At 35.1% G+C, this 17,872-nt stretch overlaps 1 protein-coding gene across 2 annotated transcripts in view; it reads left to right on the forward strand.

Moving 5' to 3' along the window:
- The window catches only part of usp33 (ubiquitin specific peptidase 33), a 33,820-nt gene extending 16,552 nt beyond the window's left edge, over positions 1-17,268 (forward strand). For both annotated transcript variants that reach the window (XM_051131049.1, XM_051131039.1), the window contains exons 13-24: positions 1,856-2,028; positions 4,035-4,105; positions 4,955-4,988; positions 5,073-5,118; positions 5,686-5,866; positions 6,786-6,912; positions 9,926-10,095; positions 10,567-10,648; positions 10,735-10,843; positions 13,331-13,433; positions 13,629-13,697; positions 16,086-17,268. In XM_051131049.1, coding sequence (XP_050987006.1) covers positions 1,856-2,028; positions 4,035-4,105; positions 4,955-4,988; positions 5,073-5,118; positions 5,686-5,866; positions 6,786-6,912; positions 9,926-10,095; positions 10,567-10,648; positions 10,735-10,843; positions 13,331-13,433; positions 13,629-13,697; positions 16,086-16,243 — 1,323 coding nt within the window. In that variant the 3' untranslated portion in view covers positions 16,244-17,268. The remainder of the gene's footprint in view (positions 1-1,855; positions 2,029-4,034; positions 4,106-4,954; positions 4,989-5,072; positions 5,119-5,685; positions 5,867-6,785; positions 6,913-9,925; positions 10,096-10,566; positions 10,649-10,734; positions 10,844-13,330; positions 13,434-13,628; positions 13,698-16,085) is intronic.
- The last annotated feature ends 604 nt before the right edge of the window (positions 17,269-17,872 follow it).

Here is a 17,872-nt window from a genome sequence, read left to right on the forward strand (position 1 = left end):
TAGCCTACCAATGATGTCCAGATTTTAAATGATAATTTATAGAATCCACTTAAGCTTGTTTTTCATCAACCGGTCAAAATTTATGCTACAGCAGAGCATGCAAATTTGGTCCGTTTTTTTGGCCAGACAAAAACTGCGCACAAGCTGAATGTAAATGTAAGTCTCTGTAAATCCACTGTATGACACTAAATGGCACTTACGGAAAAGCTGAATTATATTGATCTTACTTGAACTCTGTGGATAAAGCAGCATACACTTTAGGTATTACATGGAGCGAAGGTAAAAACAAAATGCCATCAAATCTTTTCTGAAGACAGTCCGAACCTTCAGAGGTACATTCATACAATTAATTCATTCATATATTCATTATAATTCCCGATTTATGTTTCTGCCGGTGGGTGCCCAACCCCAGTTGCGAAGTGAAACATACGGACTGCAAATACATTAGTTACCAAATAATACACATGTTCTTTCTATGAGGGTTGCACTTCACTAAATAAAATGATTTAATAAATACCTGTTTACAATAAGCACTTGTTTGCATGTATATATCTGAGGGAGCGCAGAGCCATGATCACTATATATATGGGAGAGGAAGCCAGCTGCAAGCCGAGAGGATTCGTGCTGGCATCCTCTCATACAATAATGCATTCTTGACATTTACCATTAAAATAACGCCAAAAACGGCTTCAAATGAACTATGAAAATGAGAATAAGGTCGTAAAAGCTGCAATGCGTTTCTTATTGCTTAAAATGAACGGAGACTGTCTCGTGTTTTTCCGTGTGTGCGCGATTATTTCTGTGGGGATTGGCGCCTATGCCCTTACACTCTTTTAAAACATCTGCCGTCTTTTCACACAAAACAAAACTACTCTGCGTGCCGTGTGCAAATGAGACTGTTACTTAAAACTGTGCATTATGCTGTACAGTGTTTATTTATCATCAGTTGTTCAAACCGTGGTAATCAAATACGGTTTTAATGATAATTAAAATATGAAACAGTAATACTAACCGTGGAGAATTTTATCATGATTTATTGTCAAACCGGTAATCGTTACATCCCTAATTTGAAAGTAGTTAAATTGTAATAAAATTTCACCCTGTTACTGTTTTTACTGTATTTTAGATCAAATAAACGCATTCTTGGTGAGCATAAAAGACTTTTAAAAAAAATAAATAAATAAATCTTACAGAGTCAGCGCCAATAGCCTCGACATATAGTGGCGTTGTGCTGTGGGTGTCCCGAGTTCGAATCCTGGCTCATGGACCTTTCCCGATCCCACCCTCTTCTCTTTCTTACACTTGGAACAACTGCACTGTCCTATCTAAATAAAGGTATAAACCCCCTCCCAAAAATAAAATACAGAGTTGAACACATAGGTATGTCATATATTTTATATAATTTGTGATGATCGTGTGCAAAATGATTTAAAATGGTTTGATAATAATGTGATTAAAATAATCACACTTTTAGTATTCACTCACACAGATTCATGTTGTAATATGTTATATTTATGTGGTTGATGTAGCTGGTTTAAATATGATAAGGGCAAGTTTCAGCCCTAATTAACCCACATTAAAACCCTAATTCAGTTAAGTGTAGCTATGTTCAGCTCGTTCCACTTAGGTAGTTCAATCACGAACTTAAGTCATTTTAATAATAATATCAACAGGGTTTGCATATAAAAAATGATCAGTTATAAAAAGCAAAATGGACAAAGCATGTTGTCATGACGAAAAGTGTTACATACTTAGCAGTGGTTTTAATGGCCATGTTATTGTTTCTGACAGTAATTGCAGTTACAGATTAGCATTTTAAATTATGCTTATCTGTTACTTGTCCTTACTGTCTCAGGTTTCGGTGACTTTGGAGAACTTCCAGGACATCTCTCTGCCCATCCCAGGGAAAGAGGACCTTGCCAAGCTGCACTCTTCCTCGCACCAGACAGCTCTTGTCAAAGCTGGTTCATGTGGAGAAGCCTACGCCCCACAAGGCTGGATTGCTTTCGTCATGGAATATATAAAAAGGTATTATGCTGACATTTTCTTTTATGTGAGAGAGTAAATGAAAATGTATTATAGTTGACATCATAATTAAATGAAATTAATTTAACCATTAAAAAGGAGTCCAGAAAAATTCAAATGGAAAAAAAAAAAAACGGAATCCAGAAAAATTAAAACTGAAAAAAAAAAATAAATAAATAAATAAATAACGGAATTTGGGACAAAATAAAACAGAATTTGGGAAAAAAATAAAAACAAATTTCATAGGGCCCTAATTAATATTATGTTACTGCAGGTTAATTTTAAAGGCACTGGCTAGTTCTCACCACAGTTTTAAAATTGCTGCAAAAGTGGGCGTGGGCGTGGGCGTTTGGTCATGGGCGTGGGCGTGGGCGTGGTGCGCTGAGGAGCGAAGGGGGAAAAGAGGAGACAGACAACACAGACAACTTTGGGTTCAGACAGTTTCATTTCGCTTCGATTGAGTTATATATAATCCATTATAATCCTTTTGATGGGTTACGTCAAGGAGATGTAAAAAACAGTTACACTGACTAAATGAATTAATTGCGTTTGTGCAGAACTCTTACAAAGCACAAAAAAAAAAACACTACTTTGATCCATGAACGTTTCTCTCAGTTAATGTACGCAATCTCACAGTCTGAAGCTTCTTTTGCAGCAAATCAACACATGCTGTCGTGAATAATTTAGCGAAGTGTCTTCTCATAGTATAAGAACATGCAGTCTCATTAATATTTATGAGACACCGACGCATCATCAAAGTATTATAGTCTGTTGCCACGTCACAAACTGTGGCATCAACACGATGTAGATTTTAAACCCAGAAGATGAAAATAGCGCAAAAAAGCTCAAAATTAACCAGTTCTCTCCAATAATTAATATTAACAGATGCTAACATTGTTGTCTATGATGTGCAACACAAACACTGTGCTAAAATCTCAGAAAAAGTAGTCTGGGGTTTCATGAACCTTTAAAGGAGCAGTCCACTTCCAGAACAAAAATTTACAGATAATGTACTCACCCCCTTGTCATCCAAGATGTTCATGTCTTTCTTTCTTCTGCTGTAAAGAAATTGTTTTTTTGAGAGAAAAACATTTCAGGATTTTTCTCCATATAATGGACTGATATGGTGCCCTGATTTTGAACTTCCAAAATGCAGTTTAAATGCGGCTTCAAACGATCCCAAATGCGGTTGTAAAAGATCCCAGCCGAGGAAGAAGGGTCTCATCTAGCAAAACGATCGGTTATGTTCATTAAAAAAAATACAATTTAAATACTTTTTAATCTCAAATGCTTGTCTTGTCTTGCTCTCCCTGAACTCTGTGTATTCTGGTTCAAGACAGTTAGGGTATGTCGATAAACTACAATCGTATTTTCTCCCTCAACTTCAAAAATGATTTAAAAATCATCCTACATCGCTGCAGAAGTACCGACCCAGTCTTTGCAAAGTGAACATGCAAAGACGATCAAACACCCTTAAAAAAAAGGTAAAACAGTGATATAGGACGATTTTGAAGTTGAGGAGGAACATGAGATGGGAGTTTTTCGACATACCCTAACTGTCATGAACCGGAAAAAAAAAAAACAATTCAGGCAGAGTGAGACAAGACGAGCGTTTGACATTAAGAAGTATATAAATTATGTTATTTTTATGAAAATAACCAATCGTTTCGCTAGATAAGACCCTTCTTCCTCAGCTGGGATCATTTACAACCGTATTTGGGATCGTTTGAAAAAACAATTTCTTTACAGCTGAAGAAAGAAAGACATGAACATCTTGGATGGGTGAGTACATTTATCTGTAAATTTTTGTTCTGGAAATGGACTTCTCCTTTAAGGTTAATATAAACACAGTTTTGTGCACTGTATTAAGTGCTGCCTTCAGTCATTATATCCATAAAATATAATTTAAGTATTTGAGCATGTATATAACATTATAGACCAAGAAAAGTATTACATGTTTCTTTGGAATGATTGACCCTCACTGTTAATTTCTGCTCATTGATTTTTAGTTGGTTCTGGGGACCTGTGGTCACACTGCAGGACTGTCTGGCTGCCTTTTTTGCAAGAGATGAACTAAAAGGTTTGATTCCCCAACCCACACCCACCCACAAAAAACCTGAAATTTTGCTCTGAACCCCAAAACTAATCAATGGTCACGTTCACACAGCGGCAGAATACGGTTGTCAGTACCGTATTTGAGTCCTTAATACAGTTACGTTTACACACAGTACAATTATTTACAGGTTTGACGACCGTATTCTATAACCAAACTCACACCCGTAAAACAACCGCATTCTTGGAACACACGTGCTGTGTGAATGGAATGGGACTGGACAACTAGTTGTCTTTCACATTATTCAGTGCAAGAGAGCCGCTCTGCCGTACAAACAGGCATTTACTGTGTGCTGTGTGCTTTAATTTGTGGCTTCGGTAACTTACAGTGACGGAAAAATGAGCTTTGTGTCATCTGAAAGTTTTATATCCAGTCTCCACCGGAGCTGCTCCCTCCCGTCAGTTTTGCGTTCTTCACGCAGCTCAAATGCTTCGCTCTTCATTCAAAAAGCTGCTGTCGGTTAATGATTTGATGGATGAACTTGCAGGTAGTTTGGACTAATGCCGTGTCAGAAACTGGTGATACTTTCAGTTTTACGGACGTCAGCATCTTTGATATTGCTTTGGTCTCTGTTGCTATGGTTACTTGTAAGGAATACGGGCTTGACTCCTGTTGCACGCTGCTGTGTGAACGGGACATTTCGAGACTCACACCTGTAAGTAAATGCGGTTGTCAATCCCAAAAACTGACAGTGTGAACGTGGCCAATAGGTGATTCTAGATCTAGAAAAAGAGGATAAATATGGAAATCTTCATGGAATTTTGTTAATATTTAACATCAGTGATATAACTGTGGTTGTCTTTCTTTTATTTCCAGGAGACAACATGTACAGCTGTGAAAAATGCAAGAAGTGAGTATGAACTTGTTGGAGACCTAACTGAAGATCTAGGCTGCAGAAACTAAAGTGTTAATGTTGACTCTTTGGTTGTTTCAGGTTACGGAATGGGGTCAAATTCTGCAAAGTTCAAAGTTTGCCAGAGGTAGGTACACAGATGAGCTATTATGATTGTTATACAGGTTCTGGCACCACATGGTTATTTTCCGGAGATTGAAAAAACATCAGATTTACATCAGTTTATAGCAAGCAAACAAAATAATAAAAACACCACAAATGATGTCCACAATGTATTGGCCTTGTACCAAGTCTGTCTGAAAAGAACACAAAACCTGGACCCTTGAGCAATAACAGTAATATAATGGGTAATAAGGTCTGGTGAGTCATCTGTTTCCTACATTCAGTGGATTTATGTTTGGAGCTAGACTAAGAATGCTATCAAAATATAATATCTGCTCCCATCTGGTAAATATGCTCAGGGACCTGTAATGGCAAGAGCAGCCATCTTATGGGAGTCGTTAGATCTGATGATGGTTCAGTACGTCTGTAGAATAGCCAAAGAATTTTACTGGACCACCATGATGGAAAACCTCAACTGGTAGTACTGCAGTCATGCTATAAAAATGCACAAATAGTTATATTTTTATATGGCATTTTTTTACTGATTTTATTGTTGGAAACTGACAGCAAACTTTGATTTTCTCCCCTACAGATTTTGTGCATTCACCTCAAGCGTTTCAGACATGAACTCATGTTCTCCACGAAAATCAGCACTCATGTGTCCTTCCCGTTGGAAGGCCTTGAAATGCAGCCCTTCCTGGCCAAGGACTGCTCCGCCCAGACCACCACCTATGACCTGCTGTCAGTCATCTGTCACCACGGCACTGCCAGCAGTAAGTCTTTTAGATGAGGAAGATGGTCATAAAAGTATTACTTCATCTATTATTTACAACAGTTACACAAAGTAATATAAATAATTATTGTTTGTATTATTATTGGAAAAAAAATTCATTTTTTTTTTATATTATTTACAAATTATTTATAAGTAATTTTGTAATAGTTTATATTATATGTTTATAATAGTTGTATGCATTTATATATATATATATATATATATATATATATAAAAATATGTGATTTGTGTGTGTATATACATTGTGTGTGTGTGCTTTTGGTTTATATATCCTGGTGGGGACTTAAACCTGAATACACACATACTAATGGGGACTCGTGTCACGATGGGGACCTAAATTGAGGTCCCCATGGGTACAAAAGCTTATAAATCATACAGAATGAGATTTTTTGAGAAAGTAAAAATGCAGAAAGTTTTCTGTAAGGGTTAGGTTTAGGGGTAGGGTTAGGGTAAGGGGATAGAAAATACAGTGTGGACAGTATACAAACCATTGCGCCTATGGAGAGTCCCCACAAAGATAATAAACCAGACGTGTGTGTGTGTATGTGTATGTATATATATATATATATATATATATATATATAAAAATATAAATACATGTGATTTATTTCACATTACATTGACAGATATGTAAGTGGTTTCAGGTGGGGTTTTTTTTATTTTTTTTTTTTTTTTTTGGACTCTTTTTGTGCCACTTATATTAATTTAATAATATAGCCAAGAAAAAATAGGGAAAAAAAAAAAAATAATAATGAGAATATACGGAAATGGGATCAGAAAGATCAAGTTTGATTCGAACTTACATTGCATACATAAGCACCACAGCTCAGTGTGTCAAAGCATGTGGCTATGCCTCCAACAAGACTGATATATTTAATGTCATTTTTGCTTTGTTCAAGGTGGCCACTATATTGCCTATTGTCGGAACGAGGTGAACCAACTGTGGTATGAGTTTGATGACCAGAGCGTTACTGAAGTGTCAGAGTCCTGTGTTCAAAATGCTGAGGCATATGTGCTCTTTTACAAGTAAGAACATATACCAAGATTTATTTATTTCTCCTAACCCTAGTTCTACTAACATCTCTCATATAACATTACAAATAACGGTAACACTTTACAATAAGGTGTCATTTGTTAACATTAGTTAATGTATTACCTAACATGAATGAACAATACATTTATTGCAATATTTATTAATCATTGTTAATGTTAATAAAAATACAGTCATTCTTTTAGTCATGTCATAGTGCATTACCTAATGTTAACAAACACATGTGATTTGAATAATGACTTAATAAATGCTGTAACATTTACTAAGATTAAAGAAATGCTGTAGAAGGATTGTTCATTCTTAGTTCATGTTAACTAATGTAGTTAACTAATGTTAACTAATGAATCTTATTGTAAAGTGTTACCTAAATAACAAATAAACATATTATTATAACATTATAAATGTCTATCATATAATAAGTAACAGTTTTTAATTGATTTAAATAAATAGATAAAATTTTGATTAAAGTAAGTAAATTAATGAGTAAATCTAACATCAAACATCTAACAATACAGTACTATAATGAGTAGAAAAGAAATGTAATAACAACTAGAAACTATACAGATTGCTTCTAAATTTTAGGATGGGGTCCCTCACACAAGGATCTTCAAATCTGGGAAAACGTGGCATCTAAATGGTTGAAAATTCCTGATCTATAGACCAATTTGGTGTTTACAAACTGTGGCCTATTAGGTGGCAGAAAATGACAGTTTTCATGTAGCAGTCTATGGAAACCATGGAATAAAAGGATAAAAAAGGTCATTTTGAGAAAAAGGTCATTTTCAAAATTCTGACTTTATTCTCACTCACAATTATGAGATTATATCTCATAATTCTAATAAGAAAAATCAACTCGTCATTCTCTCTTTTGAGTTTATATTCCACCCTTCTGGCTTTTTTATTCATCAGAATGGGAACGAGTTATAAAGTCCAAAATATGAGGCATAAACTTGCAGGAAAAAAAAGTCTGAATTGCGAGATAAGATAGGTAAATGTAAAATGTTACAGGTTTAAATAGTATTTCATGCTGTAACTGTAGGGCTAATATAATATGTTCCCTATGAACTGCATCTGTAAATATTATGTATACCTATTATTTATGCTTTAAAACTAGAGTCATCACAGCAGGTTTCATCAGTTAGTCTGTCCGTTTAAATGTCTGCATTTAGCTTCAAATGGCATCTTTGACAACTGTATTCTTTAAAAATGATGTTTTTTTTTTTTTTTTGCAAGACGTTTTCTGGAAAATATTCCATATTATTAACTCCAGTCTACTCATGTGTTATTTCGCCAAAACTTCATGGACTATGCATACTAGCTTGATTGATTTGTGTTAGTTAGGGTGACCCTATGTCCTCTTTTTGGACCTACAAAAAATGTCTGGGATTTCTAAATGACCCAAAATGTCTGGGATTCGGCTTTTGCTTTCAACAGTCGGCATTCATTGTGTGAGTTTTTGTATTAAAGCCCTATGCGTGACTGTTTTTTGATCCCGCTCCCGCTGAATTTCAGGCCATTACCGCCTGCTCACGCAGTCATTCTAATATTAAATATAATTTTCACACATTAGGGAGCCGCTATCGTATGTGGAGTATTTGCATCTCTTTTGAATAAGCGGCTATTTACTTTCACTTTCAATTTCGCGATCACACATACTCTAAAGGGAGTACATCTTACAAGATCAGATATGAGCACAATGTCGGCTGAGCAGCAAATACTCCAGCACGATTTGTCAGTCATCTCTCCTTTCTCTTGTCTTGACCACATGATCAGTTAAGTCTGATTCCTGCAGCTTGTGTTGGATGCAGGGTTGCCAAATCTGCATTTTTTTTTTTCACGGAATTGGGCTGATTTTAAACTGTTGCGGAGGGTTGATTTTTCTCCAGTGGGTTAAAGGTTTGAAATATTGCATAAATTACATTTGACTGAAATGTTTGTATTGAAACATTTTGCATTCTACCTGTGATAAAACTGTGCAAGATGTTAAGTTTTGTGATGGCCACTGGTAGAAAGCCTTTTAGCTTTTTATGATCAATCTGCACAAGCGTGACTGTAAAATATACATTTTAGGTTTGGAAATGAAATATTTGGAGTTTTGATATGGGATATGGTCATTGCGCTACTTTGGGGGCTTTTTAATTATAATAATTAAGATTACAAAGAATGGCTTGCCAAAGATCCAAAGGACCATCACTTGGCCAGGTGCAGAGCCGAATATTCTTCAGTTTTATGTAAAACAGAAATAGGCCAAATAGAATATAATATCTCTTGTCATATGGCCAAAAATAAATGCAAAAAAAATGCTTTTTTGCATAGTTGTATTTGACACATGAAAACTGTAATAATGTATCTTACAAGGAAACACGATGTAACTTTGCTCTCACTTGAAATGTATCCCCACATTAAGTTCTTGAATTTAAGGGTATTGGACCTGGAAAGTCCTTGAAAGGTCCTTGAATTTGAAGTTAACCAAGGTGTGGGAACCCTGTGACATCTAAAGGCACAACAATACATTTTATTTCTTATTCCTCTGATTTTTCCTGTTTCCCTCCACTTGTTACCAGTGTTTTTCTGCCACCACAATGTGTGCGCAGCTGCAAGCAATGTAACTGTGACATCTACTCCAAATTGGTCTATACAACCCATTAAAATGTAATGGAACAAGGACTTGCAAAGTGGTTAATGGCTAAAAAAAATCCTATTTGAAATTTAATTTTTTTGTTTCTTTTAAAGGTTATTTTGCATTATCTACTAAGTAGTTTTAAATCTATGAAATAATATGGTAAGCCTTTTTCCAGTATTTCCTGGTTTAGCGGTGAACAAACAATAATTTAAGATGCAGCTGTTTTTTAGGTAGAAATGCTCAAGGTTATGTTGAACAGGACAAACGGCCTTGAGTCTGACTGTAAATCTCAGTGCTGTGGTAAAGCGTGTGTGTTGACAGTTATTAAATGCCGCTGATGTCATTTGTGTGTGTGTGTGTAACAGGAAGAGTAACGAGGAGACTCAGAAGGAGAGGCGGAAGGTGACCAGTCTGCTCAACATGATGGAGCCAAGCCTCCTGCAGTTCTACATCTCCCGCCAGTGGCTGAACAAGTTCAAAACCTTTGCTGAGCCAGGACCCATCTCCAACCATGACTTCCTGTGTGCCCACGGAGGTGAGGACCACTCTTATTAAGATCTGGGCCTTTCCCACTTGACCATTATAAAGCATATTATACACCACAGATATGACTCCACACCAGATATAATTGCAGATTCTGCCAGCATTACGGAGGTCAAGTGCCGCCACATTCTTTTCACTGATTACGTTTGTTTTTACTCTCTTCCTTTTCTTTTCACTAAAAGGTGTAGTACGAGGTCAGCGAAAAATGTGAATCTCTTCAGAAAGCATTTCAAAGCATTTTTATCCCCTTGATCTGATTTGTTTGAACTGAGTCAAATGAATATGAAGGAAAAGATCTGACAGAGGAACACAGATATAAGAAGTCTCCTATTAATTATTTATAAATCTTTGTGCATGCTGTTTCATGTTGACTTTCAGGGGACATATGCCCATTTTTGAGTAAAAAAACAAATTATTTGGTTGTTAAAAATTATGACCTCTTGTTTTTCTGTTTCTCCAACAGGCATTCCTCCAAATAAAGCCTCGTCGATTGACGATCTTGTTATGATGCTTCCTCAAAATGTATGGGATCATCTGTACAGCAGGTAAGAGTTGTCACGGCTCTATTCATGACTTCCTGTCGAAGTTCAGTTTCTTATTAAATGCTAATTGTTGGCTTGCTGTTAATTAGGTATGGAGGTGGCCCCGCTGTCAATCACTTGTATGTCTGCCTAACCTGCCAGAACGAGATAGAGAAGCTGGAGAAACGCCGCAAGAATGAGCTGGACATGTTTGTTCGGGTAGGAGTGGCATCTTAGATTAAGTGGACATGCAGAGTGAAACGTGTCTGGTTTTTTCGGTTGGTCTAACGCCTGCATTGTTATCTAGCCCTTTAATGTGTGCACACACACCCACCCCCTCCATCACCACCACCACAAACACACTCTCAGACTGAGAAAAGTGTAACCCCTGCCCCTCCCCCCCAAAAATTGAGCTCATTATTAATTCATGTGAACAGAAGTACTTGATTTCATCCAGAGATGCTTCTGCTTAGTTCAAGTTAAGGCCAAATAAAGCAGGCCAAATAACCAATAATATGGAATTTTAAGCAGTTATGCACCTATATTCAAATTGTATCCGATACCAATACCATGCCATTTAGGGCTGCAACTAACGATTATTTTGATCATTAATTAATCCATGATTATTACTTAGATTAAGCGGATAAAGTGTCTAATATAAAGCCTTCTTGGATATTGTTGCACAATATATCGGTACTAAAAAAAAATCACGATGCCCTGCTTTAAAAAAATGGTATTTCAAGAAAGCATTTTGATAAGAGCTGTATTAACACAGTTTATTTAGGGTCCTATGATTAAAGCAAAGCGAAAAATGTAGACGTAATTGTGGGATCTAGTCATGAGCATTATACCGTTACTATTAAGAAAAACCATTCTCATATCACATACAAATAGAAACATAAAGGCAGCAACCCGTCAAAATAAAAGTTTGGTTTAACTTGAGAGAGATATTAATATTAATATAAATTATTATTAAAGCAATATTTAAGGAATATTTACCAGAATAATTGTAAGAAAGCTGTATATACACATGGCAGTATTTCATAATAATAATAAATAAATATTAAATAAATATTTATTTAGAAAATCGAATTAATATTTATAAATGAATCAGACATGCTTTTGATTAATAAAATGTAATGAAAACATTAAAATGGAATGCAGAAAATTAGTAGAAAACAGATTTTGACCAAAATAAAACTGAATTGTAGAAAAATAATAAAATGTATTTTATAGGGCCTTAAAATGTCATTTTGTTAAACTTTAAAGAAATAAATTGTGTATGTTTTATGATTTCAATTAATTAGACATGCTTTTTTATTCATTTTTTTTAATGTAACTATTAAAATAGAGTCTAGAAAAATTAAAATGGGAAAAACAGAATCTAGAAAAATGTAAATGAATTTGGAAAAAATAAACAGAATTTGGGAATAAAACAAATTTAATAGGGCATTTGTCCTTTGTTCTGTTTGTTTGTTTTATTGTATTTGTCCTGTTACTTGCATCTATGTTCTTATTAATAACAAAGATAAAATAACAAAAATTGACTATATCATGATAATATTGTTATTGTGAAATGAAATTACTATAGCATGAAATAAGATTCGGCTTTATCCTTTTAGCTCTTATCAAAGTTGCAAAGATCTCCAAATACCTGTAGGCTTGGTAGTTGCTCACGATAATCCTGTGTAGTGGCACTGGCATGTGTTTTTTTTTTTTTTTTTTTTTTTTTTCGTTCGTTTTTTAAAGTGGGATAAAATGCTTTTTTTTAATAGATAAAATAACTATAACGTCCATTTGGATCATCTATTACTCATTTACTTTACCTGTCGTTCTATGTTTTTGTTGTAGCATCGGTTCAGTAGTAATATTGAGATATTTTAGTCAGGTATCGTATCGGAGTTAAAAATTTTGGTATTGTGACAACACTATTCTTTTGGATCACACACATTTCTTGCAACGGGTCACACTGTGACCTCTGCCATAGACATTGCCCTACCCCGCTCATGGTATTAATTTTATTTGTGCAGGCTTTAAAAAAGGTCTTAAAGTCTTAAATTTGAGCTTAAAATTCATGCAGAAAGTCTGTTTAAAATTAATGTTTAAATAACTAATAAATTAACCACCCTGTTAAATGTCTTTTCTCAAAATGAATATATTTTATACTGTGTATTGTAATTTTGATATGCCTAAATTGTAGCATTTAAAACAATTGATTTTGGTCTTTTATTTTTAAGTAGTTAGACAAAGTAATGGATAATTGTAATATCTGACACTTATCAGTTTTTGGCCATAACGTGAAATGACCAGAACCAGAAATGTAATAGTATTAACTTATTTCTAGTAAACACAACACTCACACTACCTGTACTTTTAAAATGACTAAATTTACATCAGTGCTGAACAGTATAAAAGACTCAAGATGCGAGTACAATAATCAGAGGTCTCTGACTGGTGTATATTCATGTGGAACAATTATAGAAAAGCAGAGCAGTACAATGTGAAAACACGTTCTGTTTGACTGCCCCTATAAGAAACAGTGGCTTATGTAAGCCGTAGACGGCAATGTAGCTCATTAGGATTTGGAACAGAGCTTCAGTCTCAGTTTATCGTGTTGTTGCTTGTGGGGTAGGATGATATTTTGCAGAGAAACATTTAGGTAAATGGTATCATTCTCTTTCCCCATCTCTTTTGTCCTTCATGTAGCTCAATAAGGCGTTTCAGGAGGAGGAGTCTCCTGTGGTGATATACTGTATCAGCATGCAGTGGTTCCGGGAATGGGAAGGCTTTGTCAAAGGCAAGGACATTGGTAAGTCATTTCTCATCCTCGCTGGTAATACTTCTAAAGTATCTGAAAGTTTGAAATTGAATATTAGCATTATGTCCTGCGGTTATTGATGACTAAGGAGTTCTTGAAGAATTTCATTATAGATTTTGTTTGCTTTTCACTTTTGTTTGGGGTATTTGGTGTGTTTCTGATGATGGATGGTCTTGTATCTTTCAGACCCACCAGGACCAATTGATAACTCCAAGATTGCTGTAAATAAAAATGGACACATCACATTAAAACAAGGTAATGTTTACCATGACATTTTTTATGTTTTTTTTGTCTTTTGAAGATTTTGTAACCCATTTTGCTTCCTCAAAATGGTGTATTTACGAGCTAAACTGAATAACCAGTTATGTCATCGTTTATTAACCTTTATGGTGTTCTAAACTGTTATGATTTTCTGTTCTGTAAAACATACAGCAGTGTTTAATGTTTTTTTTTAACCTGAAAGTTCTTCAAAATAATTTTAAAGTTGAATAACTTGAATACGTTTTTTCAGTCGTTTTTTGACTGAACTGTCCTTTTTGGAAAGTAAATCAGGTCAATATTACGTTTATGTTTTAGTTATAGCTGCACAATTACGATATGTAGCTCTGTATATTGTGTGAAAGAACCAAAAGCCATTCATCTTATTAGATGTCAGTGTACTATCAGAATGATTTCAAAAACTGTAAAATTTCCACTTCCAGAACAACAATTTACAAATAATTTACTCATCCCCTTGTCATCCAAGATGTTCACGTCTTTCTGGCTTCAGTCGTAAAGAAATTATGGTTTTTGAAGAAAAGCATTTCAGGATTTTTCTTCATATAATGGACTTGATTGGTGCCCCGATTTTGAACTTCCAAAATGTAGTTTAAATGCAGCTTCAAAGGGCTCTAAAAGATCCCAGCCGAGGAAGAAGGGTCTTATCTAGCGAAACAATCTGTGTTTTTTTTTCGGAAAATAACAATTTGTATACTTTTTAAGCACAAAAGCTTGTGTAGCACAGGCTCTGGGATGCATGTTCACGTACTATTGAATCACGTTGAAGGGTCACGCGGAACTACAGACGCAGTGTTTACAAAGCGAACGCGCAAAGATTAAGAAAGTGCACGTAAGATGTCGGATGATTTTGAAGTTGTAGGAGAAAATAAGATGGAGTTTTTTAGCTGGAGTACACAGACGATAAACATATACGTGATTTGTAGTAGTGATGGGAAGTTCGGAGTCATTTCGTTAATTTCGTTCATTTTAGCAAAATATAATTAAAATGTTACGTTACTTCCCTAAAACATCTTCTGCTTACACAAACGTTAATCACACTACAAACAAGACAAAACTATAATGCTATAAGAAACAGAAAAGATTAATTCATTGTTTACCTGGGTCTTTAGTCTATGATTAGCTCACCTCACCTCTTATCTGACAAGTTTTCGGGTTTGAGTCGTTCGTTCATCACGTGACAGCCCCATAAGATAAACGAATGAATGAAAAAACCCAAAGACTCGAAACAGGTGAACTAATTCCAGTACAGAACCTAATAGGATGTTGCGCATGTGCAACTGAACGAATCACTCCCGGAGACGACTCGTTCTTCCCGAGTCACATTAAAGATTTGTTCAAAATGAACGAATCGTTCAAGAACGACCCATGACTAATTCGTAGCATTGTGAACGCGCATCCCAGAGCCTGTGCTACACAAGCTTTTGTGCTTAAAAATTACAAATTTTAATTTTTTGACCAATCGTTTCGCAAGATAAAGCCCTTCTTCCTCGGCTGGGATCATCTAGAGTCCTTTGAAGCTGCATTTAAACTACATTTTGGAAGTACAAAATCGGGGCACCAATCAAGTCCATTATATGACGAAAAATCCTGAAATGTTTTCCTCAAACACCATAATTTCTTTACGACTGAAGACAGAAAGACATGAACATCTTGGATGACAAGGGGGTGAGTAAATTATTTGTAAATTGTTGTTCTGGAAGTGGACTTCTCCTTTAATTGAGAGAAGCAGAAATACTGATCGTGATTAAAATATGATTAATTGTGCAGCCCTACATTCAGTAGTGTGCTTGTATCAAGTGTTTTTTAAAGAAGTCTCTTCTCACCAAGCCTGCGTTTATTTGATCCAAAGTACAACAGTAAAATTTTCAAATAATTTTCCTATTTAAAATACCTGTTTTCAGTTTTAATGTATTTTAAAATGAAATTTATTCTTGTGATTAAGGCTAAATTTTCTGCATCATTACTCCAGGCTTCAGTGTCACATAATTCTAATTCTAATATGCTGATTTGCTGTTCAAAAAACATTATTATTATTATTATTAGCAATATTTAAAACAGTTGAGTAAATTTTTTTCACAATGCTTTGATAAATAGAAATATGCAAAGATCAGCATTTATCAGAAATGAAAAGCTTTTGTAACATTATACACTATACCATTCAAAAGCTTAGAATCAGTGTATATATATATATATATATATATATATATATATATACTTTTTTTTCTGTACTCAAATAAATGCAGGCTTGGTGAGCAGAAGAGACTTCTTTAAAAACCTAAAACAAATCTCAAAAACGTTTGACTGGTAGTGTATTAAACACATTTGCTCAAAAAAAATGTGTGTTTTGCTTCTTTTCTTTAACAGGTGCTGATTCAGGTCAAATATCTGAAGAGACCTGGAACTTCCTCCATTCCATCCACGGAGGAGGGCCTGTGGTGACCGTCCGGCCCAGCGTCAGCCATCAGGAGGCTGAAACTTCTCAAGCAGAGGAGAAGATCGAAGTGGAGACGCGCTCAGTGTAGATGTGCTAAGATGCTGCTGGACCGCAAGGGGACCGAGAAACACTTATTATTTTGCACTTCACACTTGTTATCAAGCATTCGAGCAATGGACCTTACAGCTTCACTTCAGCATACACACCTCTGCCACACTCTCTATACCCTTTATGACTGTTCTTTATAGCAGACGGATGGATGAAACATCCTCCAGTGTGCTTTATATTTGTATATATCATGCATATCCACTTCCTCTTGACACTAGAATCCAATTAGACTGAAGGCACATTTTCACAGTCCATTAATGCAATTGATTTCTATGTGCAGCTGCGTTCATGACAGATTTTGCTTCGCCCAAACCAAACAGCCCATGATTTGTGTACACACGAAAATGAATTCCACTGCATCTGTAGATATTTTTGAGGCACTGCCTCAATATGTTGTCTTAGTGGATAAAATCTTCATGTTTTGGGTATGAAGGGATACTAAATGCTACGTAGTCTCAGGAAAGAACTTTTCTTTTTTTGTTGTTTTGCACTGTACTGTAGAATCAAAAGCGTGCATGCTTCAGCTCTGATGTTCGATATGTATTTGAATGTACTAGTACTTAAAGAACACACGTTCCTGCACTAAATGTTATTTATTCCAGAGGGGTATGATTATTCTGGCATTCATGGACGTTTTCTTTGTTCGAAAATGATTTGACAAGCTAAATCTAAGCAGAATGCACGCTAATAGGAATGATGTGGCACATTATGCTGGCAAGAAAATCAATTCCTCATTTTTATTTGTGTTGCATAGCTGTGCCGCTGGGTTGCATGGAGATGCAAACAATAAGGCGCACATTTGAACACATCAATGGCTGTCTTGTTTAAAAATGCTATGTAAAAGGAAATAATCTGATCGGTTAAATCCTGCTGCCTCACATGTGTACATTCAAGGCATTATTTAATGTATAGAAGGATGTGATGTCGTTTTTCAATATTAATTGTCCGCAGAGATGAAAGCTGTATCTGAGTGGCTACTATTAAATCGGAAACTTATGCTGTCAATATCTGTCATCATTCTTATGTTCTGAAATTTAAGAAATTAATATTTGCTCTGCGAATGGATGTATTTCACAAAAAAGCATGTCTGGTAGTATTTCACCATTAAATCAAATAAAGAATAATACATTATACATTGTATTGAAAAAGGAAAAGGATGCCTGTTTAGGAAATTTTGACATTGTGACATTTTCAGGACAATTAAGCACATTTCCACCCAAGTTCAATACTGCAAAACATTTGATAATAAATTAAAATTAAATTAATAAATTATTGAATTGCATTAACTGCTTTTTTATTTATTTATTACATTTTTAACAAAAAATACTACCAAAAATAAACTCATTTATTTATTACATTTATACATATTACATTTTTATTTAAAAATAATTGGCATTTATTTAAAAGATATTTTATTTTAATCTTATTTTCTTCTCTTTTTTCCTCCTAACATTTCCATGGACCCCTTAGCACTCTCTGGGGGTCCCCGGACCCCAGTTTGAAAACCCCTTTGAGGAAAACGCTTGAAAACAGTGATGACACTGTCCTACAATCCAAACAGTTCTTTTGATTGTGAACTTAATTCATTGACCTCACCCTGACATAAAAT

Source organism: Labeo rohita, chromosome 2 (assembly GCF_022985175.1).
Source record: "Labeo rohita strain BAU-BD-2019 chromosome 2, IGBB_LRoh.1.0, whole genome shotgun sequence".
NCBI classification, from domain to species: domain Eukaryota; kingdom Metazoa; phylum Chordata; class Actinopteri; order Cypriniformes; family Cyprinidae; genus Labeo; species Labeo rohita.